The sequence below is a fragment of the Tachysurus vachellii genome, chromosome 6 (assembly GCF_030014155.1).
Source record: "Tachysurus vachellii isolate PV-2020 chromosome 6, HZAU_Pvac_v1, whole genome shotgun sequence".
Lineage (NCBI taxonomy): Eukaryota > Metazoa > Chordata > Actinopteri > Siluriformes > Bagridae > Tachysurus > Tachysurus vachellii.
Window position 1 is genome coordinate 3,985,546 of NC_083465.1, and position 26,678 is coordinate 4,012,223.

Consider the following 26,678-nt stretch of genomic DNA (forward strand, 5'->3'; position numbering starts at 1 on the left):
TAAATACTTTCACTTAACAAGTGCACAAAAAAAATGCACATTAGGATCAGTGGAAATGAGGACAAGTGCCACCTGTACGGCTGTTGTATTAAATTATCCTTCCTACTTATTGCTTAAGGGTAGCAAATATATATCAAGTACAACAAAACTGAAAGGAGTAGCATGAGAGAGGAGGCAGTCCGGTGTTGTATTCATACAGCATAATTGCATATTTGTATACGACATTAAAATGGAAAAGTTGGCCCGCACTTAAGTATCACGCAAGGATAAAACTGCCAGAAGTGATCTAGCTTGAAAGAAAGCACAACAACCTTCATGCTTGTATTAAATGTACATCAAGGTAGATCAAGTGGGTTTTTGTCTGAAAGGTCCTGCCACATTTGGTTAGCTCACTCTTTCTGGATAAAGGTACTGCAACATCCACAACCCCGGTCACGCACAGGAAAGGAGAGTACAGAGAGTTATAAATATGAGAGAGTACGAGGTGTCACATGGGTCATCCTTCAAACATTCAGTACTACATCATTCTGTCCTTGGAAAAATGGGTCTGAACGAAAACAACAGGATCAGACTGGACCTCAGAACAAGATCAACAAGATCAAACTGTATATTAGAACAAGAGCAACAAGATCAGACTGAATATTAGAACAAGATCAGACTGTACCTTAGAAGAACATGGACAGGATCAGACCTGACCTTAAAACTAGTTTAACAGGAAACTGTAGCCTAACACTGTACCATATCTGTACCACTGTACCTTAAAACAAGTTTGGCAAGATCAAAAAGTACCTAAGAACAATACTGAACAGATCAGACTGAAGACCTTAGAACAAGATCGATAAGATTGACTTCTAACTTAGACTATGCTCTTAAACATTTAATGAATCTGATGAACATCTGGCAGAATGCTTTACATTCAACAGATGACACTGAAACTAAATTTTACGGAGCACACAGAGCAAATTGGAACGGGATGAAGAGTGTTTTTGTACTACGCACTAAGAATTTGGGCACGCAATCGTAAACAGTTCCAGAGGAAACTAAGGATATGGAGAAGGAGGAAGACAAAATCTAAACAAAGATCTTTAATAGACACTTGAGGATGTGTAACTCTCCTTTAACTATCATTTAGAGCATTAAGCAGATGCCTTACAGTTTTCTCATTTATATGAGCATTATGCTAAGCAGTTGAAGGTAAAGGGCCTTGCTCAAGGGCCGAGCAGTTGCAGGATTTGTACTCGTTGCCTTTTGGTCTGTAGTCCAACATCTTAACCACTGAGCTACACTGCCGCTACCTGGAAGAACCAGTTCACCAAATCGGACTGATTCGTTCCAAACAGTTCGAGTCTTGAGTCAGCGCTGATCCACAAGTTACTAAAGTTACTCACTTTCGGTCATGCCTGACAGCCCCTCCGACTCTAAATAAACTAATATCCCGGAGTATATGTAACTCCTGTACACTGAACTGAGACATGTTGTGCTGAGAGAACTGTGAGCTCGAGCTGTTGATACTGCGCATGAATCACTGAACCGATACAGCGAATCATAGGTACAGAACTGAGAACTGTTTCTTTCGGACGCGTCCGAGAACCGATGAGCTGTTGATACTGCGCATGTTTGAATCACTGAACTGATCCAGCAAATCATCAGTACACTGAACTGAGAACTGTTTCTTTCGGACGCATCCGAGAAACGATGAGCTGTTGATACTGCGCATGCGTGAATCACTGAACTGATACAGCGAATCATCAGTACACTGAACTGAGAACTGTTTCTTTCGGACGTGTCCGACATACTGAGAACCGATGAGCGGTTGTTACTGCGCATGCGTAAATCACTGAACTGATACAGCAACAAATGTAAATGGTTATGATTTAATGTCTTATCAACGTATGAGTGTTTAACTCAGTTGCATTCGTTTTTGAAACAACTGATGGAGCGAAAGAAACATTTCAAAATTGTGCTTTTTTTTGTAAGTTTCTGTAAGTTGATGATTAGTTTATTAACTTTATATCTTTAAGACACGTAAAACACCCACGTTTGCACATCAGTGCCTGTACTGGGTGTTTTAGTTGCAAAACTTAAATGTAAGAAACGCATTCAACTAAAGTTATGATTACAAAATGACTTTTCAAATGTGTTAAATTGATTGTATTAATATCTGCCGGCAGCAGCGGGATGAAGGAATTTACGTCATTACGTCATTGTGAATTACGTCATTACGTCAGGACGTAAAAGAACTGGTGAACTGGATTATTGAACTGGTTCATTAAAACGAAGTGTCCGAAAGAACAGGTTCGTGAAAAAGAACTGAACTTCCCATCACTAGTTCAAAGGTATACAACTACATTGCTGTTGTGTTGTGTTGTTTATCAGCAGTTCCCTGTTCAGGGTCGAGACAGCGAATCACTCAATCTACATGTTTTGATCTGATGACTGGATGCCCTTCCTGACGCAACCCTCTCATTTTATCCTGGTTCGAGCCCGACGCTGAGAGTTAACCCCTCAGTAGCTGGGTTGGTTTCCTGCCCGGGAAACAAATCTGGGTTACGGTGTTAACAGTGTTAGATCCTGTTGCTAGACCAGCAAGGACAGTATAAGACTTTGTAACTGTAATTTTGTTGAATCATATATTTAGCAATATAGTATAACTACTACAACGTTCAAGGGGGTATATACACTATACTGTAAGCCCCTGTGTATAAAAAGACTTTTAAACATATTCAACTTTTGTTTACTGTGAGAATGAAAACATGATGGTGGTATGAACAGTCATTTCAGAGCATAAACCTTTTGGGCTAATGATGAAATTACATAATCTTAAAGAAAAAGGCGGCTCTAACTAGTTGGACATTTTGCATTGCAAATTTGACCAAACAGAAGGAAAGAGTTTGTTAATAACAGCAAAAAAGACTTTGGGTTTAAAAGATCTGAGTCTTTCTTTTCAGTGATCTCAGTAGAACAGCTTAGGCTTTTACCCTGAATGGTTGTAGCAAAACAAAACAGGATAGCTTATTAGCAAGGCTAAAGAAAAGCCAAGAGGGATAACTGGGATTTTTCAATTGAGCGTAGCTTTCAGCTTAATTTTTCAATCATAATGAAAGACGTCCTGTGCATTTATCTGACATAGTATATAAGACATTGAATCTTGTGACACAGAAACAGAAGAAGATCTTGACGTATAATAAAACCGTTCCTCAGCAGATGAAGACGGCACCGTTGCCAATGCTGCATGACATAATGTTTTGAGATGCATCGATGCTCATTTAATGTGTCATCTTATTTACTTCAGGCTTTGAAAAGCTTTGATGCTTTAAAGCAGTTTTTTTTTTTTTTTTCAGGAAAACACAAGACACAAATAAGAACACAGCCATAACAAAATGACTCAGCATAATTTATCAGATTCAAAAGTTTAGCGACTGGTTTGCTAAATTCTCAAAAGTGATTTACTTGGTGCTGTTCAAAAGGTTAGCAGAACTGGTTTTTACTACTTATCAAATACATTGTAGAATCTAGTTGGTGCCGTCGTTCATTAAGAGCAATCCTGAGTAAAGCACTGACACGTGCTTCACTAGAAAATTCAGTCCAGTGCTGGATAACTGTGTTTCATATTTATTTTATTTTATATTATGTTTTAACCAGACCACCAAGCAATTTCCCTCTCACTGACAGAACTACAGAGAAATCCTTCCATTTATATCTTAAACCGTGGGCCTGTGATCCGTATCGATCCAGTGAGTTGAAAGAGCTCCACTCTGGTGTTGTACGCAATCCCCACCCGTTTTCCATCCCACTGATTTCTTTGCGATGAATATAATAGGATAACCGACACAATTTCTATAACGTCCGCCTTGTAAACTGCAATCCACCTAAACTCTGCTTGTCTTTATTTATGATTAGATAACTGGGCAAAGTACTTGAGAGCAACACAGTGTGATATTTTTCTTAGTCAAACTCAGCAGTTAAATGCAGAATAATGAATAACAGCTGGGCTTTGTGGCCTTTTCAAATTCATTTTATCTATCTTTTTTTTTTTATCCTTGTTGTTGCCCGTCTGCCAGCTTGCTTCCTTCCGCTTCTCAGAGTCTGTTCTCTAATGTGAAGCTATCAGCAGCCATGCAGAACTATTTTCCCTTGTGCTAATCTGAGACATTGTTAATGTTAGCCTTGTGTGGCTAGCGCACCTTTCAGATCTTTGCTTGCTAACAGGGATGTCTGAATCTCTGTGGGAAGCCCTGAGTAATGAGGGCTCCGACAGCCTCGCTTGTGCTCTAAAGCTGGAGTCTGTACTCACCAAGCTGCCCACATGCCAACGCTCGAGCTAATCATTAGCACATTATGTACACAGCACTGGCACTCAGCCAATGGTGGGTTTAAGCGCAGATTCTCAGCGTGATTAGCGATGCTAACGGAGATTTGATGCTGGTTAAAGATGATATTTAAGTTATGGCGCATGATTGGTTCACGCGGGTAAAAGAGGCTGCTTAAGCTTACAAATTTTGGCTAAAAATGACCGACAGCATTGTTTTTTTTTCTCTCCTTAGGTTGCATAAAATGGACAGTTTTGAGGGGGCTTTGAATAACATAGGTGCAAGGTGAAAAAATCCAAAGATACAGTAAATACTCTACATCCCATATATGAAGTTAAATATGTAAGGGCACAGCTAGGCAGGTCTTTCTATAGCATCGACATGATGATGCATGCTAGTATTTTGTGTGTGTGTGTGTGTGTGTGTGTGTGTGTGAGCACGATTGGCTTCTGCGAGATGAGCACCCTGGGGTGATTCTGATTGTGATTAATGTGCCTCGCCTTTCAATTATAATTTTCATTAAGGATGTGCTGTCTGTTCGCAGTCTCTTAAATAGTAATGGAATTAATAAAACATATGCTTTGAAATCAGCAGCCCGCGCAGGCCCTGAGGAGAACGTGCCGCCGTTTTTCAAAAGGCTGAGAGAATCTGAGGAATGTCTCTGCCCAATGTGGAGCAAATGGCAGATAATTATAGCTCAGGATCTTTAAATGAAGACGAAAGACAAATCAAAGCAGTGATTTCCAGGCAGGAAACAGGGAAAGTTAAGAAAACCTTCGAGCAGGCAGAAAAACTTGTTTTTAGCAACAGAATCCAACAAATGGACCTCAATCCTTATATAGTGGATAATGGGAACGGCTCAGAAGATCATTAGGATCTCCCTTAGTTTAAAAAAGTTTGGCTTTAAAAAAATAAAAATAAATAAATAGATAATTGAAATTCTGTTGAATTTCTCTCTCTCTCATTTTCTACCGCTTATCCAAACTACCTCGGGTCACGGGGAGCCTGTGCCTATCTCAGGCGTCATCGGGCATCAAGGCAGGATACACCCTGGATGGAGTGCCAACCCATCGCAGGGCACACACACACATTCACTCACGCAATCACACAATAGGGACAATTTTCCAGAGATGCCAATCAACCTACCATGCATGTCTTTGGACCGGGGGAGGAAACCGGAGTACCTGGAGGAAACCCCCGAGGCACGGGGAGAACATGCAAACTCCACACACACAAGGCGGAGGCGGGAATCGAACCCCCAACCCTGGAGGTGTGAGGCGAACGTGCTAACCGCTAAGCCACCGTGCCCCTCTGTTCAATTTAATCCAGTTAATTCCAAAAAAAGTTTTTATAATCAATAAAAATATTTCATAGTGTCACTGTTAAAGCTTTAAATAGAAGTATGACACGATAAAGAGCAAAATAAATAAATAAATAAAATTAGAAGTACAGGTAAAAAAAAGTTTCGTCAAGGCTTCGTTTCCCTTAAATATATGAGCTCTTGAATTCGGGACATGCATTTTGCTTTGTTGGATATTGCAGACTGTAGATCACGGGTATGCAGCTTCAAAGCCCATCCATAAATCAGTCAGTGTGTGTTTTTGTGTGTGTGTGTGTGTGTGTGTGTGTGTGTGTGTGTGTGTGTGTTTTGACATGGATGGAAGATATGTTTGCTGGATATAGCGCTCTGATGGAGTACCGTGTGATGAAGGGTCTAGAAAGTGACTGATAGCGCCCTCGCGTCGCCATAAATCAGACGACGGCCTTACAAGACCCTGCCATCAAACAGGATGCGAACACACACACACACACACATACACATACACCACTAACTATAATAACCCACATGGTCAATTCTTAATTTGTCAACTGACAGCTGGCAGAGACATCATTAAGCACAGAGTGTAATCTTACACACACACACACACACACACAAACTGAAATGACTCAGGGATAATTAGCAATCTGTAGTAAAACTGCACACCATTTATGCACTGCTAAACAGCCTGAGCATATCTCAGACAATCCCAGGCAGAATTGTTACAGAAATCTATAATTAGAGTCAAACTTCTAAACATTTTAATACGATTTTCTGCAATTAATGTCAATTAAAAAGAAACCATTATGACTTCTTCAGGGTTGGCATCGATATTCACCGTGAAAAGGGTAGCTTTAACCGTGACATAAAAAAATAAAGCAAGCAAGATCTTAACATCAGTTACTACAAACTCAGGCTAACGGTAGTGATTCGGCACTTCATAATACGCTGTTTTTTTTTTTTTAACGGTTTACTCGGGAGCAAAAACTAATGCACAGTCGAGGTACCCGGGATAGCCAGGAAGTAGGATATCCCATCAGTCGTTTTAGGTGCAGGGGTATCCCTTTAAAGAGACTCTGCTCAGAACACACACACACACACACACACACACACACACACACACACACACACACACACAAACATATAGGGTTCACAAACAGACTGACAGATAATGAGACATATTTCCCCAAATAAAAAGACACTGACATAGAATACCTTCCCGTAGGCTGGAGCTCAAACACACCTACACACTGGTTATTTGAGGCTGCAGCACACTTAATATAGACTTTTACACACACACACACACACACACACACACACACACACACACCCTTGATGTGACAGAACAGGGGTGGTTGATAATTTGACAGGGACACAGTACCTGCAACTGCAGTGGTGACGAACACTTTTTTCCACTTTTCCTCTATCTCTTTTCCTTGTGTGTGTGTGTGTGTGTTTGCCTCGCACATCTGCAAGCCCAACATTAGTGTGACAGAACGGTGACAGATTTCTTCCTTCTCGATGGCTAGCTCAATGGAAAGGTGCCAAGCAGCAAAAAAAAGACAACTGCACACACACACTCACACACACTCACACACACACGCACACACAAACACATGCATGCACACACCTACACCCACTAAGGCCAGACAGGTGTCACTTTAAGTTACAGCTCCATGTTGTAACACTCAAAATAAGTTATACATCTAGTTCTCTGTCTGTCACACACACACACACACACACACACTTCCTCTGTGCAGTGATGTGGTACTGACCAATGTGTTTCCCGTTCATATGGTAAAAGAAGGAGACACAGTACGGCAATCTGCTGGAGCCGGAGGGACCTCGAGCCGCTGTCACGTTGTAAAGCGGGGAAAGAAGGCGAGCTTTATCTCCTTTCTGACGCGGCCGCGACGTCTCGATGTACATATAATAACCTGTTATAAAGACACAGAGACAAAGAAAATAAAATCACTACGGCTGGGTGCTTTCCTCTTTTCTTTTTAGCTCTGATTAAAGGAGCAGGTTTCAAAATCAGAATCAAATCAAATGCCACTTGACTTATAAGTCAAATCTGACAGTATAAGTCAAATCTGTCACCCTAGTAATACTAACATCTAAGGGCCCTATTTCTTGGTGATTGAAACACAACCTCAGAAATAACAGTGCTACATTCAGAGCATCTGAAATTTCTGTAAGTCTAATAGACAATTTATTTATTACATTTATTAATCAGAATCAGAAATACTTCATTAATTAATCACCGCAGGGAGATTGGGTTTGTTACCACAGCTCCAAGTCACCAGAATAAGAATACAAAAACACAATTCTATATAAAAACAAAGAAGAATCAGACTATACACTAAGATAATAGATACAAAAAATAGAAATAAATCAAAGTTTTAAATAACTATACAGGTAAAGGTGTATTGTTGCACAGTGAGATATGTACAGAGGAATTATAAAGTCTGATGCAATACACTAACATTTCTAACATAAGGTTTGTAAATTTTACCTACAGTACAGTACTCAAATGACTAAAAATAGCCGCCACATATGAAGACATTCAATTTGAAGAAATGGGATAGAAAATAAGGACTATCAGATGTCAGATTATTCATTCATTCATTCATTCATTCATTTTCTACCGCTTATCCCAACTACCTCGGGTCACGGGGAGCCTGTGCCTATCTCGGGCGTCATCGGGCATCAAGGCAGGATACACCCTGGACGGAGTGCCAACCCATCGCAGGGCACACACACACTCTCATTCACTCACGCACTCACACACTCACACACTCACACACTCACACACTACGGACAATTTTCCAGAGATGCCAATCAACCTACCATGCATGTCTTTGGACCGGGGGAGGAAACCGGAGTACCCGGAGGAAACCCCCGAGGCACGGGGAGAACATGCAAACTCCACACACACAAGGCGGAGGCGGGAATCGAACCCCCAACCCTGGAGGTGTGAGGTAAACCTGCTAACCACTAAGCCACCGTGGCCCCCACGCTTGATCCAGCACAACATAAATTAAAACTCTGCATTCTTTAGGGTGACTATAGAATTATTTCATTAATAGGTTCATACTTAGGTATCTGACATTACCCCAAATGCAATTCCGTAGGTTTTTTTTCTTAAATACATGGAAGCGAACCAACACCGAACATCAACATCAACATCTTTTTATACAGTTTCTTATTTTGTGATGAAGAGGCAATGGCATCAACACCAAGAAGTCACCACTGTTGGTGCCTTGAGTAAGTGCCCTTAACCAAGGAGGGTGGCAAAAGTATTTCACAGCGCTGTAGTGTGTGCATATGATAAATAACAGCTGCTTCTTCATGTTGGGTCTCAGGGCAGTGTAACAGGCTCTAAAGGAAAGGCTCTATCTGCCCTCGTCCTCATACAGTACATGAGCTCACAACTGGCTTGTGTCGCTGTGATTGACAGGTAATAAAGAGTCCTACAGTACTTATTGTCACAGAGTACTGCTGGAGTTAATATCGCTCCTTACTCGAGATGATATCGTGCAATAAATATGGATTTAAGCCTAAAATCAGAAGTGCTCCTAAATAAGTAATATATATGTAATATATATATGTTTACCTTCTTTGGTCCCACTGCGGTCTGTATCTGGCCCTGTGTTGACCGAGCGCTTGGGGTTTTGACTCAAATGATTTTGTCTGGTCCAGTCAAACACGTCACTGCGATCCTGGGAGAAGCCGCAGATCCTCGTGTCCTCGAACCCGCACACGTGGTCTGACGGGATGACGGGGGGAGGGGGGAGAACACAGAAAAGCGTTATAAATGTGGAAGAAAAAGTATGCGATCGCTTGGGGCTGTTCAGAAAGAGTGATAATGATGGAAGGAAACAGATGAAAAATGATCTCTCGCGAGCCGACATAGCACAGAAGAAATAACACACACACACAAAACACGATTCACGCTTTGCTGCTTGTATAATTCTAATTTACATGCAGCATTAAACTTGATTAGCAAGTGTTAAAGCTCTAATGTCAAATACACGCTGGAGAGGAAATATTTTTCCACAGGCTATTTTCCGAAGCTTAAATATAGTTCTCGGAGTTAAGCACCACTCGGGTCTGGTTGTTAGAAACCATGTGAAAATCCATATATTAGTTATATTATAGACATTTAATATATATATATGTATACATATATAATATATGGTCCCTGTTTTGTGGTTCAACAGAACCCACAGCAATTCGCATCCTGCCATGCTCTCCAAATTGCTCCACTTGTCCTCCAATCTGTTTTACTCTATGTTTTTATAATTGTGGCACTCTGGCAAAGCTCTGCATGCTGGCTGCCAGCCGAGCCATGTTGAATATAATTAAACAGAACTGCATAGAGTGTGAGAAAGAGTGAGAGAAAGAAAGGAAGGAAGAAAGAAAGGAAAGAAGGAAGGACAATACAGAGGGCAATAAAAAGGAAAGAGAAGGCTTTTCTTACCTGAAGGTCTTGGATAAGTGTAGGCTGTAAAAGAATAAGAAATTACAATATGAGATTCTCCAAGAAAAAAAACCAACAGACGACAAAATGTCTGTCAATCTCACAATTCTGTCATGAAGTCCAAAAGAAATTGGAAAACAGATTTTTATTTGCTTACGCTCTACGGTATGTACTGTAAGGCTCAGTCGCAAAAGTTATTTTCTTGTACTTAATTGAAATAAGGAGAAGTTTTCTTCAGCAGTTCTTCATCCTAGTGGGATCAGGAGACACAAGCGCTTGGCTAAAAAGGAACGGAGATACTTTGAGCCGTATTTTGTCTCTTTTTTTTTTGTAACCTTATCACAGTGGTTCCCAAACTTTTTACAGAGCCGTAAAAAGCTCCGTAGCTCCTTTAGGGTGATACTCTGAACAAACTTTTAAATTGGTGTACCGACTGGAGTTTCGGTTGTCTGTCCCATAGCCCCGCCCCAAAATATGCAAAATCAAAAAACTTTTTACAACATGGACATGTGACATATCAAAACACTCAGAACAATGAGGGGAACTTCCTCACGTGTATTCTGATGACGTCACGTGACGTCACGTGAAAATAAAAAATTTTGCACAACATGGGCATGTGATATATCAAAACACCCAATGTGGGGAACTTCCTCAGGAGTATTCGGATGACGTCACATGCTCGTCTCCACTTGCCTCCAAATGTTTTGGCACCCTATCTTTCTGTCCACTTGCCTCCAAAAGTAACACTGACCCTTATGTAAACTCGCCTCCAAAAAGCACCGGCCTTTGCGAATACTTGCCTCGTCAAAGCCAACATCAAAGTTTGTCACGACGAACTTTACAAATCTAGTTGTGGTCTTGATTTTTTTTAACGTGCATTTTAAACACATGTACCTTCACAAAATACCTTATTTGATCAAACACAACTTTATTATACAAATCATATATATTTTTATGATTTTTTTAAATGACTCACCGTATAATGAGATGGATGTGCTTGAAATGACTTGCATAACTCTGGGATGTTTGGTTGTATCGGAGACAGTTTTAGTCATAAATCATTGTCTATGCAGAGTCTTTATGCTGGTAAGCGCTGAAAACCCACTTTTGCACAGGTATGTTGTCGAGAAGGGCAGTAATGTTTTCAAAGTGCGATCTGCTAAGGCAAGATAATCTGCATGCAAAGCTATCCAGAAATCTGCTAGTGATTTTTGTGTAAACTCAATTTACAAAGCGCCACTCGTAGAGATTTCAATGAGACACTCTTGCTCAGAAATGGTCAGGTGTGCTGTGGGGTGGCAGAGAATGGATGGCGAATCCAGTTGTTTGCATTGTCCGTCTCTGGTAAATACCATCATAAATATACCGGACATAATCCAGCAGCTGAGCCAAACCAGCCTCATCAGTCGATTTGTCGATTTCTAAAGCGCATTTTATGCAAAGCAATAGTTGATTAAAACGTCTTCTGCCATATCAGCGATGCGACGTGAAACTGTGTGTGAATTACACGCGATACGTAAAGACGTGCACTTACGCATGACACTTGAGTGGACACAGATTTTTGTTTACCGCAGATGGGGTAATTTGATTGGATGTCATGAATTTGACCTTTTATGGCACTAACTGGCTACTGTACATTGCTGTGTATACACTAGAGGGGACACATCTTTATATTTAGTCTGAGAAATACATGTCTGCTTGAATATTAGGTGCGGTATAATTACATTAACAGTACACTTCAGCATTTTGTTCGCGTACCCCCTCCATCACGTACCATAGGTTGGGAACCACTGCCTTATCAGATTCAGCTAAAGAAATTTTACAGCCTGGTCAGACAGAAATCAGCTGGAAAACTTATACACTATGCTACTGTTTTGTGTGAAATTCCAAAATGAAATTCTCTGAAATCACCAACAACAGTGAAGAAGCAAATAATAGATGATACTACACATTGTACAGTATACCATCATTTAGGTGATGAATACCGCTTGGAGACTATTTACTATTTATTAGTCTTGGAACTGTTGATGCGGTCGCTTTTGCGCTCTGGTCTTCACCAGTGAACTTTTGAAGACTTTTTTTCAGGAAGAAATTAATGTTAAATCTATAATTAACTCAGAAATTTTGCTGACTTATAAGTTGCACCGAAGCTCTCGGTTGCACATTTCCATTTGAATATACTGTAAAAGTAGAAAGGCATTATTTATAACCTTAATCTCCGGTGTCACCCAAATGAGGATGAGGTTCCCTTTTGATTTTGTTTCCTCTCGAGGTTTCTTCCACATATACCACATCTTCGTAAGATTTACCTTGCTAACGTCACCTCAGGCTTGCTCATTAGGGATAAGTGTTCATCTAATTTTAAACTTTGTGACAATGTTCATGGTAAAATAGATAGAAAATCTCAAGACATGCGGGCGTTAATCAAAGATCTACATTATAACAAAATGCTGAATGGAACATTGTCGTGTTTGGGATGGGGATGTGGTAGCTTATGAGCTAAAGTGTTGTACTACTCATTGGAAGGTTGTGAGCTTGAATCCCATGTCCACAAAGCTGCCACTGCTGTGCCTCTGAGCAGGGCCTTAACCCTCAGTTGCTGAATTGTATAAAACAGTATTAAATGTAAGTCATTCTGGATATTCCAAATGATGAAAATGTAATGAAAATTAAATTGAATTAACTGGGGATGGAAGAATACTTTTCTTCACAACTGAGGAGGTTGGGATCAGAGCACAAAAGCAGCTACGTACAGTATGATACAGCGCCCCTGATACAGCAGAGAGGGTTAAGAGCCTTGCTCAGTTGCCAAACAGTGCTGGGGCTTGAACCCTGACCTTCCAATCAACAACCCATAGCCTTAACCACTTGAGCCACCTTCACCTTCCGAAGCTTTCAGCTCGCAGCTGCTACTTCCGTCAATGCCATCTTGCTCGTCATCTTGTGGACACTAGTCTAGCTGCCAAACTCATCTCTGAATACCTGTAACTTTCCCAACTTTTGTTTCCTTTGTATATTGTCCTGAGTTAGAGTTTGTTTAGCTGGTCATATATCTGTGCAGTGGCGGTTCTAGGATTTTTCTGTAACAGGGGCCATTAAGGGGCCACATGTTACATTCAGGGGCCAAGTACAGGGTATATTCAAGCACACAAAATAAATTATTCAGTACGGTGCAAATACATTTCGGCAGTCGTTCCTTTTTCAAACGCTCGAGTGCCGCCAATTGTTTGGGGGTGGAATTGCATCTGTGATTGGTTGCTGTTCTCGTCGACGATTGATGGAATGGGGGCCAATCAGGGGCCAATCAGATTCAGACTGTGGCCCTGCCTTTAGAACCACCCCTGCATCTGTATATAATGACTTCCTTGAACTGCTTTACACAAATGAAGCAAAATATTCCAAAAAACTTCCCTAATCCTGTAACTGTGAACCTTGATCTGCTTGGACTAAAAAAAGTCTGCAAACAGCAAATGAATGCAAGTTTCAACTGATAACTAAAGTAGTAAAGTGTAAAGTTAGCCACGGTTAACGTTTGCTTGACCTCCTGCCAGGAGCAAATTGGGTGTCTTGACTTATTTAGAACGCTATTTTACAGACACTGCATATTAGAGCTATTTGGCAGATCATTCTTTGTAGCATTCTCCTCGAATTATTAGTACATCATTTCTTCTCCTGAGAACGGCTCTCAAGACGTCGCTTTAAAACTATTAATTCAGCAGCACAAGTGTGTGGGAGGCCTGTTTGCAATTTTAATTACCGCTGAAATGCATAGTAGCGTTTATATTTATGAGGAGGCTTTAAAGGGAGAAACATTCACGCTTACCCCAACCCACAATTTACACCAGCCTTGGGTGGAAATTAAGAAGTGGCTCTATTGGACGTTAACAAATTACATGCTGTTAACTTGAGCACTCCTCCATTTTTCCATGCTGTTGATTCGCAGAGCTCCACGCTTGGCCGCTAATGTTCGGAGCTAATGATCCAGACTGATGTTCGGCAAAGCTTTCGGGAGTCCCATCTCTCGAGTTTTCAAATAGCAAGCAAATGTTTAAGCTAAAGTATTAACATAGACATAGATATAGAAACGTGTGTTTAAAATGAAATACAAGCAAAGAACGTTTTCTAGATAATAAGTGTATATAAATTGTACAAGTCTATATAAATTGTACAAGTCTTTAGAAATTGTACAAGTCTATAGAAATTATACAAGTCTATAGAAATTGTACAAGTGTATAGAAATTATACAAGTCTATAGAAATTGTACAAGTGTATAGAAATTATACAAGTGTATAGAAATTATACAAGTGTATAGAAATTGTACAAGTCTATAGAAATTCTACAAGTCTATAGAAATTCTACAAGTCTATAGAAATTTTACAGGTGTATAGAAATTCTACAAGTCTATAAAAGTGGTACAAGTGTATAGAAATTATACAAGTCTATAGAAATTGTACAAGTCTATAGAAATTCTACAAATCTATAGAAATTGTACAAGTGTATAGAAATTCTACAAGTCTATAGAAATTTTACAGGTGTATAGAAATTGTACAAATCTATAGAAATTTTACAAAGAAATTGTGCAGGTGTATAAAAATGGTGCAAGTCTATCAGCACCTTCTGGCCAATCAGAATCAAGCTCTCAACAGCGCTGTAGTTTAAATGTGTTTAGTGATATATTTACAACAGCTGGGGTTGTGCCGAGTAGCGATATTAAAAATGACAATGACATAGTCACATGTTTTACTCTTGTCCAGCAATCTCACAAATCTAGAAAGAGATCCAGAGGAAATTAAAAAAACAAATTTGCTTACGCTGCATCAAAAAAACAATCCCATAAGGTGATGTGAATTAACTCGAGAGGAAACTAAGAGGCTTATGACTGCGGTGTTTTCTCTTCATATAGCAAGATCGATGTTGTGTGAGAACTTACGCTCAGAGTACTGGATGGTCCGGGTGACGGTATCCCCAGTACCGAAGGCGGTGATGGGAGTGAGACCAACTTCATAGGACAGAGGGATGCGCAAGTCCGTTATGGCGTATGACATCAACACACCTTTCACAGGCTCTCTGGTGTTGATCTGCTTGGACATTACTTTTTGACCCATCTGTACACACACAAGAGGAAGTAAAGAAATGTTTTAGAATGATTTTAATAAATAATCATTCTCACGATCCTGCCCTTTAAATTACGGGTTAAAAATGTTATATAACAGACTTGAATATTTTTTTAAAACTTTGTCCAAAAATGTTCTTATAAACTTTCATGTCCTTGAAAAATACCTTGTTCTGCATACCAGATGTATTGCTTTACAAACATTTGCAGACGTCTAAAATATATCTATTTCATTTTAGTCAGCGTTTTGTAATTGTAAATTTAGCCGAAACAAATATGTGTTTAATAACACAAATAACTGGAAAAAAAAAAAAACCTCCGTCAAATTCCAGAAGAATGAGCAACCTTTTCAGGCAGCAGCAGAGGGGATAAAAAAGGATTAATACAACACATTATTAACACTGAAATGATTAATGGTGTGTGACCAGAGATGGTGTTGACGCCATTTTAGAAAACACATCTTTAATGTAAATTTGTCTGTGTTGTTACCCGTCACTGGCGTAATGGCCTGTGCTTATGAGATCAGTGCCGATTAATAACTCCGGTGACTTCAAGTAATGACACCGCATTAAATTATCATTCAACATTTGGCTGGACAGATGAAAGTCAGCAACTTTTCTATGATCATTTTTTAACATCATTGTACATAATTAGAGGGAGGCACGGTGGCTTAGCGGTTAGCACGTTTGCCTCACACCTCCAGGGTTGGGGGTTCGACTCCCGCCTCCGCCTTGTGTGTTTGGAGTTTGCATGTTCTCCCCGTGCCTCGGGGGTTTCCTCCGGGTACTCCGGTTTCCTCCCTGGTCCAAAGACATGCATGGTAGGTTGATTGGCATCTCTGGAAAAATTGTCCGTACTGTGTGAGTGAATGAGAGTGTGTGTGTGTGTCCTGCGATGGGTTGGCACTCGGTCCAGGGTGTATCCTGCCTTGATGCCCAATGACGCCTGAGATAGGCACAGGCTCCCCGTGACCCGAGGTAGTTCGGATAAGCGGTAGAAGATGAGTGAGTGAGTGTACATAATTAACCATCTTTACAAAACTCCTCCACTAAACATTTCTAGCTTAGCGATTAAAACTTGACAGAGTTTTCTATTACGTTGTCTGAGGCTTACTTGAATATACTGGGAATAAGAACGTTCTTATTAAAGTTTAAAAACCTGCAAATTCTTTTGTTTAATCCAAGCTAAAGTCTATTCTGTCAAATAATGTACAGTCGCCGCTGAAATTTAGTGGAACTTCGAGGCCGTTTATTTTCTTTTGGTTCTCCACCACAGACGTTTGGGTTTGTGATCATTTTCGAAGATGAATCGTTTTCATTTCCTTCTATTTACATCTAGATGTGTTTTGGTAACAGAGCACTCGGTATTTTCCAAATAGTTGTACTGCTTATACCTTGCTTTTCTCCTACAGACAGCTACCTGGTCTGAACCCAATCGATGTAAAGGAGGTCACTGGTCAGCCGACGTTCTAATATTTTTGGTCACTTGAATAAAGGGGCTATGTTGCGAGCTGTGGATGTAATATAAATATCAGGCTGATATTTCAAAAATCAAAGCTGACATGCTAATCTGCTGAGCAAATTAATATGCGTTTACAGCTAAAAACGAATAAAGGCAAAAAATTTTTCAATGTTTTCTGACAGGAATTTTCTTTATAACAAACCCACAATAAACAGAACACGATACAAAGGCCCATAATCAATAAACAATGCTATTTAGAAATCTATAGACATTATGTACTGTGTTAGTGTTTTATACCTAACTTAAGAGCATTCACCATCAACTGCCTTAAAGTAAGACGTATTTATTTCCACACAATCCTGCGACCATTTAGGACGCAGTATTCAGTAGGCAGCCGTTGATACTTCTTCGGTGTATTTTGCCCGGCCCTGTCAATAGATCTCTCGCCATTGCGAATTTATAAGTGCATTTGCTTAAAGGAGCCAGGCAGAGACAGTTCCATTAAAACCTGGTGAATTATTAACAAACATTATCATTACTTAACGGCGATGGAAGGTGACACGGCGGTGTGAAGCGAGGACCCACAGCACCCAAAGCCAGATGGGAAAATGTCTTTCTTTTCCCCTTTAGATAAATTGTGCATGTAGTTTGATACAGGTGATGACTTCTTGATATAAATTATTATAATTATGTACTGCTGGGGGACCCAGGAATCAAGAAAACATTCAAATGAAGAAAGGAATTAAGCAGGAATCATCATACGGATGCACTCTAGATTAGCATAATTTCTAGAATCTACTAATAAACAAAATGATCTACTCATGAGTCATGAATGATCAGCGAAAATTTTATTTAATGTCGTACTTTAAAGCATTTTTTCAGTCGTTCCTAAAGTAAAACAATTCGGAAGTGACCCAATAGGGGTCCAGGAAACATGAAAAGTTAAGATGTAAAAAGCTTGATGGGAAAAGTAGAGAATTGCGTGCGGGAGATTAGAAAATTTGCCGATTAGGAAAAAAAGAATTATGGGAAGTAGTGTAGGTGAAGTAGGAAGTAGGTCACGAAGAAGAAAAATGAGAAAAGACATGAGGAGGAAGACAAACTAGGAGCTGTTTTAAAGGAAGGAAGGAAGGAAGGAAGGAAGGAAGGAAGGAAGGAAGGAAGGAAGGAAGGAAGGAAGGAAGGAAGGGAATGGAAGAAAAGGGAAAAAAGGAAAGAAGGGAATTAAAGGGAAAGGGAAGAAAAAAGGAAGGAAGGAAGGAAGGAAGGGAAGGGAAGTGAAAAAAGGAAAGATGGGAAGGAAAGGAAAGGGAAGAAAAAAGGAAGGAAGGAAGAGAAAAAAAATGAGAAAAGACATGAGGAGGAAGACAAACTAGGAGCTGTTTTAAAGGAAGGAAGGAAGGAAGGAAGGAAGGAAGGAAGGAAGGAAGGAAGGAAGGAAGGAAGGAAGGGAAGGGAAGGAAAGAAAAGGGAAAAAAAAGGAAAGAAGGGAAGGAAAGGGAAAGGGAAGAAAAAAGGAAGCAAGGAAGGAAGGAAGGAAGGAAGGAAGGAAGGGAAGGGAAGTGAAAAAAGGAAAGATGGGAAGGAAAGGAAAGGGAAGAAAAAAGGAAGGAAGGAAGGAAGGAAGGAATTGAACGGAAGGGAAAAAGGAAAGAAGGGAAGGAAAGGGAAGGGAAGAAAAAAGGAAGGAAAGAAAGAAGGAAGGAAGGAAGGAAGGAAAGGAAAGGAAAGGAAAGGAAAGGAAAGGAAAGGAAAGGAAGAGAAGGGAAAGAAGGAGGGAGAGAAAGAAGGAAGGAACTAAGAAAGGAAGGAAGGAAGGAAGGAAGAGAAGGAAAGAAGGGAAGGAAGGGAAGGAAGGGAAAGAAGGAGGGAAGAAGGGAGAGAAGGAAGGAAGGAACTAAGAAAGGTAATAAGAAAGGAAGGAAGGAAGGTGTTACAAAAAATGTTGCAAAGCATTACTGATAGAAAAAGACTGAAAAACATCTCCATCACACAATCAACCGCACACACACACACACACACACACATACAGTAAATATAAATATTGTCAGTGATAAGTTTCTCATCTAATACAATTTTTCCGAATAAACAAGATTGCTATTAACAAGACGTGAACGGTGCTGGAGGATGAAAGTAAATATAACAGCGTCAGGAGATGACATGGGTGTATTCAGATGCCACCTCTTTCTTTCTCTTTCTCTCTCTCAACCTCTAGACAGTAATTACAGGACAGTTCGCAAGTGTCATGGCAAAGTGGCATCGCTGTGGGCTCATTAGAGGGTTCAGGTCTGGCAGAAAGCACCTCTGCACTCCTCCTGTCTCTCTTCCCTCTTATTTTCCTTCCGTCACCAAAGGCAGAGGGACAGAGAGTGCGAGTGTGTATATGTGTGGTGTTAACCTTGCAGTTGTGCATCAGCCGTATTTGTTATGCGACTAATTAGGCCTCGCCTTACGAGCTTGCTGCACAGAGACGTAGGGCGCTATAGCAACTGTATTACAGTTTGCGTGTGCGTGTGTGTGTGTGTTTGCACTACTACTGTGTAGGTTGCTACAGCAAAGCCACAGCAACCTACACACACAGATCAGAGGTCACACAGGCAGATGCACACACACATGCTCGGGTACTTTTGCTAATCATTTGCATTAATTTTGTCCCTCGATTTGGCAAGATTCAAATTCTCTTCCTCACCTCCCACGGCTCCAGTAACACCTGTCCATATTTCCACCCACATGTACCCACGGCGTATTACCTTGGTTCTGTCTCAAACATTGCAATACCTTCACTGTAAGAAAAAAAAGAAAAAGTCTCCTGCTAATTTATTAATTTTTCAAACTATGTCTCTAAACTCATCGATAGCAGGAGAAACTTGGCAAAGCAGCCGCCTGTGTATAAGCGTGCTACACACCAAAATGACACACAGGTCTCACACACTATCAAAAAAGTCATCCTTCAGTCATCTTTCTGGTTGTAGATCATCTCAAGAGCAGGTCTTGGGTGTGAGGAAGGAGAACACCCTGGATGGGACGACTGTCCATTTCAAGATACATTCACACACTCATTCATACCTGAGGACATTTTAGATTAAAGAGAGAGAGAGAGAGAGAGAGAGAAAGCCCAGAGGAAAACCTATACACTCACAGTAACTCAAGCTCAGGTTCATACCAAAACCAGAAACCTTGAGGCTGTGAGGAGAAAAAATCCTTCCAGTGCAATGGAACGTTCGCTTCCTAAAAAAATCCCACAATACACTACGGAAACCAGGGAGCATCGATGTACACTATGTTTTTTCCACTTTGCCTCGATGTATCTATGCTCTGTGTAATGCAAGAAGAAGAAGAAGAAGAAGAAGAAATCTGTTTAGTCCAAACTCTTTTATCTACCTTTAAAAAAAATAAAATAAATAAAAATAAAAACCGTCACCGCCTGTTATTCTTCGACACTGATACTCCTTTAAAAGGAAAATACAGCTACAAGTCAACAAAGAAACCTTGTACAAAATGGAATTCAACAGTTTTCATTGTTATAAAAAAACAAAACAAAATTATAACGTGTTCTTTTTTTTTTTTTTTTTTTTAATTCCCAAGACCACGGCAGCTTTGAGCGCACGATCACCCTTTTGTTCCCGACGTAACTGTATACATTTAATAGTATAGTTATAGATAAATACAAAAACCTTGAGTTACACTTGAGTTTTCCTGTAGTCCTGTTACCCTAGCACTCTACTGGTGTCCAAAACAAATAAATAATTAAATAATTAAATTAATAAAATAAAACCTGTGGTAATCTGACACAGAGTAAAATGCAGTGGATGCTGAAAAACCCATGGAGTATTGCTTTAAGTTTCTCCTGCTTACATTTCTCCACTGGTTTATCTATTATTCTTTCTTTCTTTTTTTTTTTTTCTTAAGGACATTTCATCAGATTGCAATGCCTTGCAGGCATGTTCTGCTCCTGAAGTCGAACAAACTTTACATGAGGTAATAAACTACTGAAACGGTCCTGTAGATACGCCAGAGAGCGAGTGACGGCTCTTTTTATATACAGCGCGTTCGTATACATAAAACATGTCGCCGTTCTCCTGTGTCTTACGAATGGATTTGTTTATCTCCATGAAACGCTATGAATATTTAGTGTGTTTGAAGAAGTATGCGCAACAATTCGTGCAAAAAAAAAACAAAAAAAAACATTGATTTGTGCGTAGGAGACGTTGTAGGTTTAGATAAATGGGATATCTCAATATGAGCTGTGAGTTTATATGGGAGGCGACTTCTGTAAATCACCGCATGCTAATATAAATAACAAGCAAGCGTAATGTATCGTAGTTGGGTTATATATTTGCTCTTACACACAAACACACAATAATGCTCCTATAGTAATTTTATGTAAGGTATTTATTAAAAAAAGGATGATGTGACCTGACATCAAGCAGCACTAATGTTAGCAATCAATACTACAAGTTTCCTACACAGAGCCGATCGGCCCTATACGTTCACTACGCAAAGTTGCGTAGGGCCCCGCAAATTAAGCTTAGCTGTGCAGTGCTGCCAGTGCATATCTTGGCCTGTCTGTCACACAACAATTTATTGCATGAACATTCGCGTGAATAAACGCCCAAGGGCAACGGTGTTTATAAACGGCAGCTCGATAACCGCGCCGCAATATTCATATGCGCATGCAATCGTGCACGAAATGACACGCGCGCTTTCCAGCAGCAACATCTGTGTGGGGACCAGTACAAAAAGTAGCGTGATAGCACTGATGACAATGTTTATAGTCTCTCAATCAAGGTTACAACAACGTTAATGCAATATGGAAACCAATGGATTTACATTGGAATGGGCATAATGCCAGGTCAATATGAATGCACATCCCTCAGTAAATAATAACCATTAGGGATCAAGGGCCCCTTAGCAGAATTTTGCTTTGGGCCCCAGGGAGGTCAGGATCGGCTCTGTTCCTACAACAGCAAACCGCAAAGTGTTTCTTCGTCCTTTCGTACTTTTTAACCGTTCATAGTTCGTATTTAAAGTTGTGGAACATCCACAAAAAAGATGTCAGTCTTTTCACTTACGTTAGATCATATAGCTGTATATCTCTATTATATAGCGGTATGATATGATTATGATTTCATAATTTCCAGCATTTGTTTTCCGGTTTACATTTTCAAAAGGGGAAAAACAAATGCTGGAAATGATGAAAAACAAGCCAGGAATTAGAAAACGAATGTCAGAAGTTCAGAAACATGTTAACAAACACCAGAAATTATGAAACAAAAGCAAGAAATATGAAATAAATGTGAAAAAAAAAACAGAAATTAAGAAACAAACACAAGACATTTTGAAACAAAAGACAGAAATGATGTAATAAACATGAAACAAAAGACAGACACTAAGAAAATAATATGAAATAAACATGAAACAAAAGACAGAAATTAAGAAACAAAGACAAGAAGAGAGACTGAGAGAGAGAGAGAGAGAGAGACAGAGAGAGAGAGAGAGAGAGAGAGACAGAGAGAGAGAGAGAAAGAGAGAGAGAGAGAGAGACAGAGAGAGAGACTGAGAGAGAGAGAGAGAGAAAGAGAGAGAGACAGAGAGAGAGAGAGTTTAATTTTATTTATTTCACCTTTGTTTTTTTCTATTATTCTCTATACAGTGCCATAAAATTGTCTTTATGTCCATCATTTGCATCATGCTATTTTTCTCTATTCGTATTTTATTTTTCTATTACAATCTTTTGTTTTGGTTTCGTCTACCCTTCTTTTTATTTTCTTTGGCAATACAAATGTTCAATTGTTTATCATGCCAAGAAAGCACCTGCAATCTGAAAGAGAGCGAGAGAGCGAGAGAGAGAGCGAGAGAGAGAGAGAGAGAGAGAGAGAGAGAGAGAGAGAGAGAGAGAGAGAGAGAGAGAGAGAGAGAGAGGAACAAATTGAGGAGAGTAAACAAGAACCACAGAGAGAGAGAGAGAGAGAGAGAGAGAGAGAGAGAGAGAGAGAGAGAGAGAGAGAGAGAGAGAGAGAGAGAGAGAGAGAGAGAGAGAGAGAGAGAGAGAGAGAGAGAAGAAAAAAAAAAGAGATTGAAATTGTAAAAGTAACCCTGAATTGGTCATGGATTATTTTCTTCTAAAAGCATGTTGCCGTGTTATATGCATATGGCACACACACACACACACACACACACACACACACACACACACACACACACACACACAATGCACATTTTTATGAGTTTGGCCATGTGCACACATTTTATTGATTTTTTTAATGTAAAAAAAAAGATGTACCTCTGCAAAACAATTTTTTTTTCTCCCAAAAGTTAATACACACTAACTTAAAAAATAAATGAGAAAACAGCATGTGCACTGCATTATGGCATGTGCAAAAATTTGTCAGGTCTGAGAACTTAATTAACCGATTCATCAGGATTTTATACTCAGGTTGAGAATCGTCTGGTTAGTTTGGAAACAAGTAGTGTGGACAAGAATGATCAAAAATATGCTTGGAGAAAAAAAAAAAAAAGATTTTATGTGTTTGGGTTGTGCAGCGGCCAAGCAGCAGAGAAAACACAGCAGATTCTGAAAATGGATGGAAATATGACTGAAAACTACAGGACAATGCTTTAAAACAAAACTCCCAATCCATGTCCTGTGTGGAAAATTGGACGAAAACTTTTTTTTTTTTTTTTTGGAAATCGTACATTTTTATTTAATTGTGCATTAATGCCTATAACTGCAGTTTTTTTTCAATAAAATGTATTTCTTTTAATTCAAAATACCTATTAAAGATAAATACGTGTTAATAAGGTCACGATAAATTCCCTACCGAATAAATCCCCTGACTAGAGATGGATTTTACGGAGTTGAAAGTTAGCTATTCATGCTAGCACAAGACAAGTGGCTAATCTTCCCTGCTCTTGTTTTAAACTCAGCCACCTGCTGTAATCCATCACCTGCTTTCTTTAGTTCACTACAAGCCACGTTTTTATAAATGGATTATTAGAACAGAACCAGATCTCACACACACACACACACACACACACACACACACACACACACACACACACGCACACACACACATGCACACACACTTGCCCTAAGGCATGTTCAGGTGTTTTAGATAAATCATTTGATTGCTCAAGATGCTTGCTTGGATCCTCAAGATTTCTTTGGACAGGAGAGTAAACAGTAAATCCAGACAAAAATCTTGTGGTCTGTTATTACTGTGTGAGATAGACAGAGAGATCCGCAAAAAAAAAAAAAAAGTGTGTTTGTGTATGCATGCCTGATTCTGCACAATGCTGAAAATGTCAGTAGCTTTTATCAGTGAGCACTTTATTACTGTATCCCATCTGCTACAATGGAGTCAGGGTGGGCATAATGAGGGCAGAACGGAGTAAGACAACATGGCCGAGCTGCTAATAAATACACTTAACACAAGGGCTGATTTTGGACAAACTCCAGGAAGAGAAATTCATGGCAGTTTTTTTAGAAACTGAATTGGACAGCCTAAAATAAACTGCTTACGGTTTTCAACAACCATCAGGGTGAGATTTAGTGAAAACAGACATTCCACAACATTAAAAGTAACTAAAAATTGATAATATATATCGTCGCTGTTGGGCGGAATCCTCGTATCTCCAAAACCGTTATTTTTCAGGAAATTAAAAAAACGCCGTACCTTATCTGCAGTGCACAGGGTTTAGTCTGCGTTGCAGTGGATTGTCTTGTGCTAAATTCCTGTCCTCAGACGAGCACCAGAACTAGCAGGGGTCAAGATTTTTTTTTCTTTGAGCCCAGTGTTTTGAAGACATTTACCTCAGAAGACGTGTTGATTCGTTGCGACTCTTCTTGAGGAGAAATATGCCGCGAAGCTCTCCCGCGGAGTGAGGAAGAGGTGGACAGTTGAAGTGTCCAATGGAGTTATGAGATTTGCGCTCAAGCTATTTTCAAGACTTTAGATTGGTTAATAACTTGTAAAAATAACAGACCCACGTGGGGACTGACCAATAGCATCGATATGTGGAAAAAATATGAAATTGACCAAATTTGGACATACGAGGTTTCTGCCCGACAGCGACGATATATATATCTTGTTTAATCAATAATTTCTGTCTTTGGCAAGTTGCTGTGGCTTGACAGGAAGAAAAAAAACTTGTGACTTGCTGTTTCTGAGTTTCCGCGACACCAAAGTTTAAAGATTATTTCCCTCTAGAGGCTTATCCTAAAGAGCTTTATACAGTACCTCCTGTGCTACAAAGGGTTACCTGTGGCATACTTCAAATCAGTTTATAGTCTAGTTAGTTTGCTGTGGCTTAGTGGTTAGCACGTTCGCCTCACACCTCCAGGGTTGGGGGTTCGATTCCTGCCTCCGCCTTGTGTGTGTGGAGTTTGCATGTTCTCCCCGTGCCTCGGGGGTTTCCTCCGGGTACTCCCCGTGACCCAAGGTAGTTCCGATAAGGAACTTTTTTATTTCAGTTTATACACCTGAGCAATTGAGGGTTAAGGGCCTTGCTCAGGGGCCCTGCAGTGGCAACTTGCTGGACCTGGAATTCGAACCAATGACCTTCCGATCAGTAGTCGAACACCTTAACCACTGAGCTACCACATCCCATATATGTATATCGTTGCCTAAACACTTAAACTTTAGCTCATTATAAAATGTTGATAATGTTGATATACTGCACTATTTCTATCCCAGGTCCTATCGATAGCATCTAAAGGGTCCAGCTGTTGCTCTGGGAATGAAACAAGCTGATGCGTTTGAGACACTGAGAAAGATATCTCATCATGCTTGGATAAAGCTAAGCTCTTCCCTGGAGAGAGGAAAGCTTACAAGGTCCAGGTCATTTTGTGGCACCTGAGCACCAAAATACCACAGATGTCTTGAGTACCAGCTTTTCCACTGAAACTTTAGGATTGGGATTAGACTGACACAAATAGCTTTTCTCATTATTTTTATTATTTTTATTATTAGCGCTGATATATTAGAATACAGTGAAGCACGGTGATGGCAGCATCGAGGTGAAGACACCTACCGTCAAAGTTGGGGACTTGGACACAAAATTGAATATTGCAAAAGTAACAGTTGCAGCTGTTCTATTCTTCAGGAGACTTGAGATTATTGTTGAGGTTGAAGTTTTAACGCCACAATGACCCTGAGCATACTGCCAAATCTACACGTTGTGTACATGCAGCTCAAGACCAACAACACTAATGTGTGAAAATGTTCTGCTCAAATCCAAGAGCTCCAATAGCGTTCCATCTAATCTGCAATTCTTCCAGAAATATCAGGCTCCAGATGTGCAAGGCTGATAGAGACATATACCAGAAGTCTGTTAGAAATGACAGAAATTGCACCCAAATTTCACTCCAAGGTACACATCTAAGTATCATAAGGTAATACGTTTAGGACTCTAAACGTATAAAGTTGACTCAATTATAAATATGGGAACGGCAGCAGGACATTAAGCATCACCGCGAACAAAGGGTCTACGTGACTGCGATTACCATTTAAAGTGACCATTTGGTTGATAACAACTGTAACAATACCAAGCCAAGGTCTGCGTGACCGCGGTGACCGCGATGACCATTTAAAGTGACCATTCGGTTGATAACAACTGTAACAATACCAAGCCAAGGTCTGCGTGACCGCGGTGACCGCGATGACCATTTAAAGGGACTATTTGACTGATAACAATTGTAACAATAACAAGACAAGGTATACGTGAACGTGATTAACATTTAAAGACATCTGGCTAAATAACAAGGTGTGACCCAGCCATTTGGGAGACGCTCAGTTCTTACGCTCAATACATATTCAAATACACATTTAAACTACAAAGAGGAAAACAGTATAAAATGCGTGAGCAGGATTTGCTCTGGGTTCAGATTGACTCCGAGGAACCCAAAGTACCTGATGTATTTTGTCACTGCTATGCTGGAATAAACTTCTTGTTCTTCATTAAGATCTTCAACATCATCGTCTTATTTTTACA

At 39.9% G+C, this 26,678-nt stretch overlaps 1 protein-coding gene across 1 annotated transcript in view; it reads right to left on the bottom strand.

Moving 5' to 3' along the window:
• Nucleotides 1-26,678, bottom strand: part of LOC132846967 (MAM domain-containing glycosylphosphatidylinositol anchor protein 1) — a 187,379-nt gene that overhangs the window by 23,074 nt on the left and 137,627 nt on the right. The window contains exons 12-15 of the mRNA XM_060871801.1: nt 15,042-15,216; nt 10,112-10,135; nt 9,245-9,397; nt 7,404-7,565 (exon numbers count right to left, since the gene is read on the bottom strand). Of these exons, the coding sequence (XP_060727784.1) occupies nt 7,404-7,565; nt 9,245-9,397; nt 10,112-10,135; nt 15,042-15,216 (514 nt within the window). The remainder of the gene's footprint in view (nt 1-7,403; nt 7,566-9,244; nt 9,398-10,111; nt 10,136-15,041; nt 15,217-26,678) is intronic.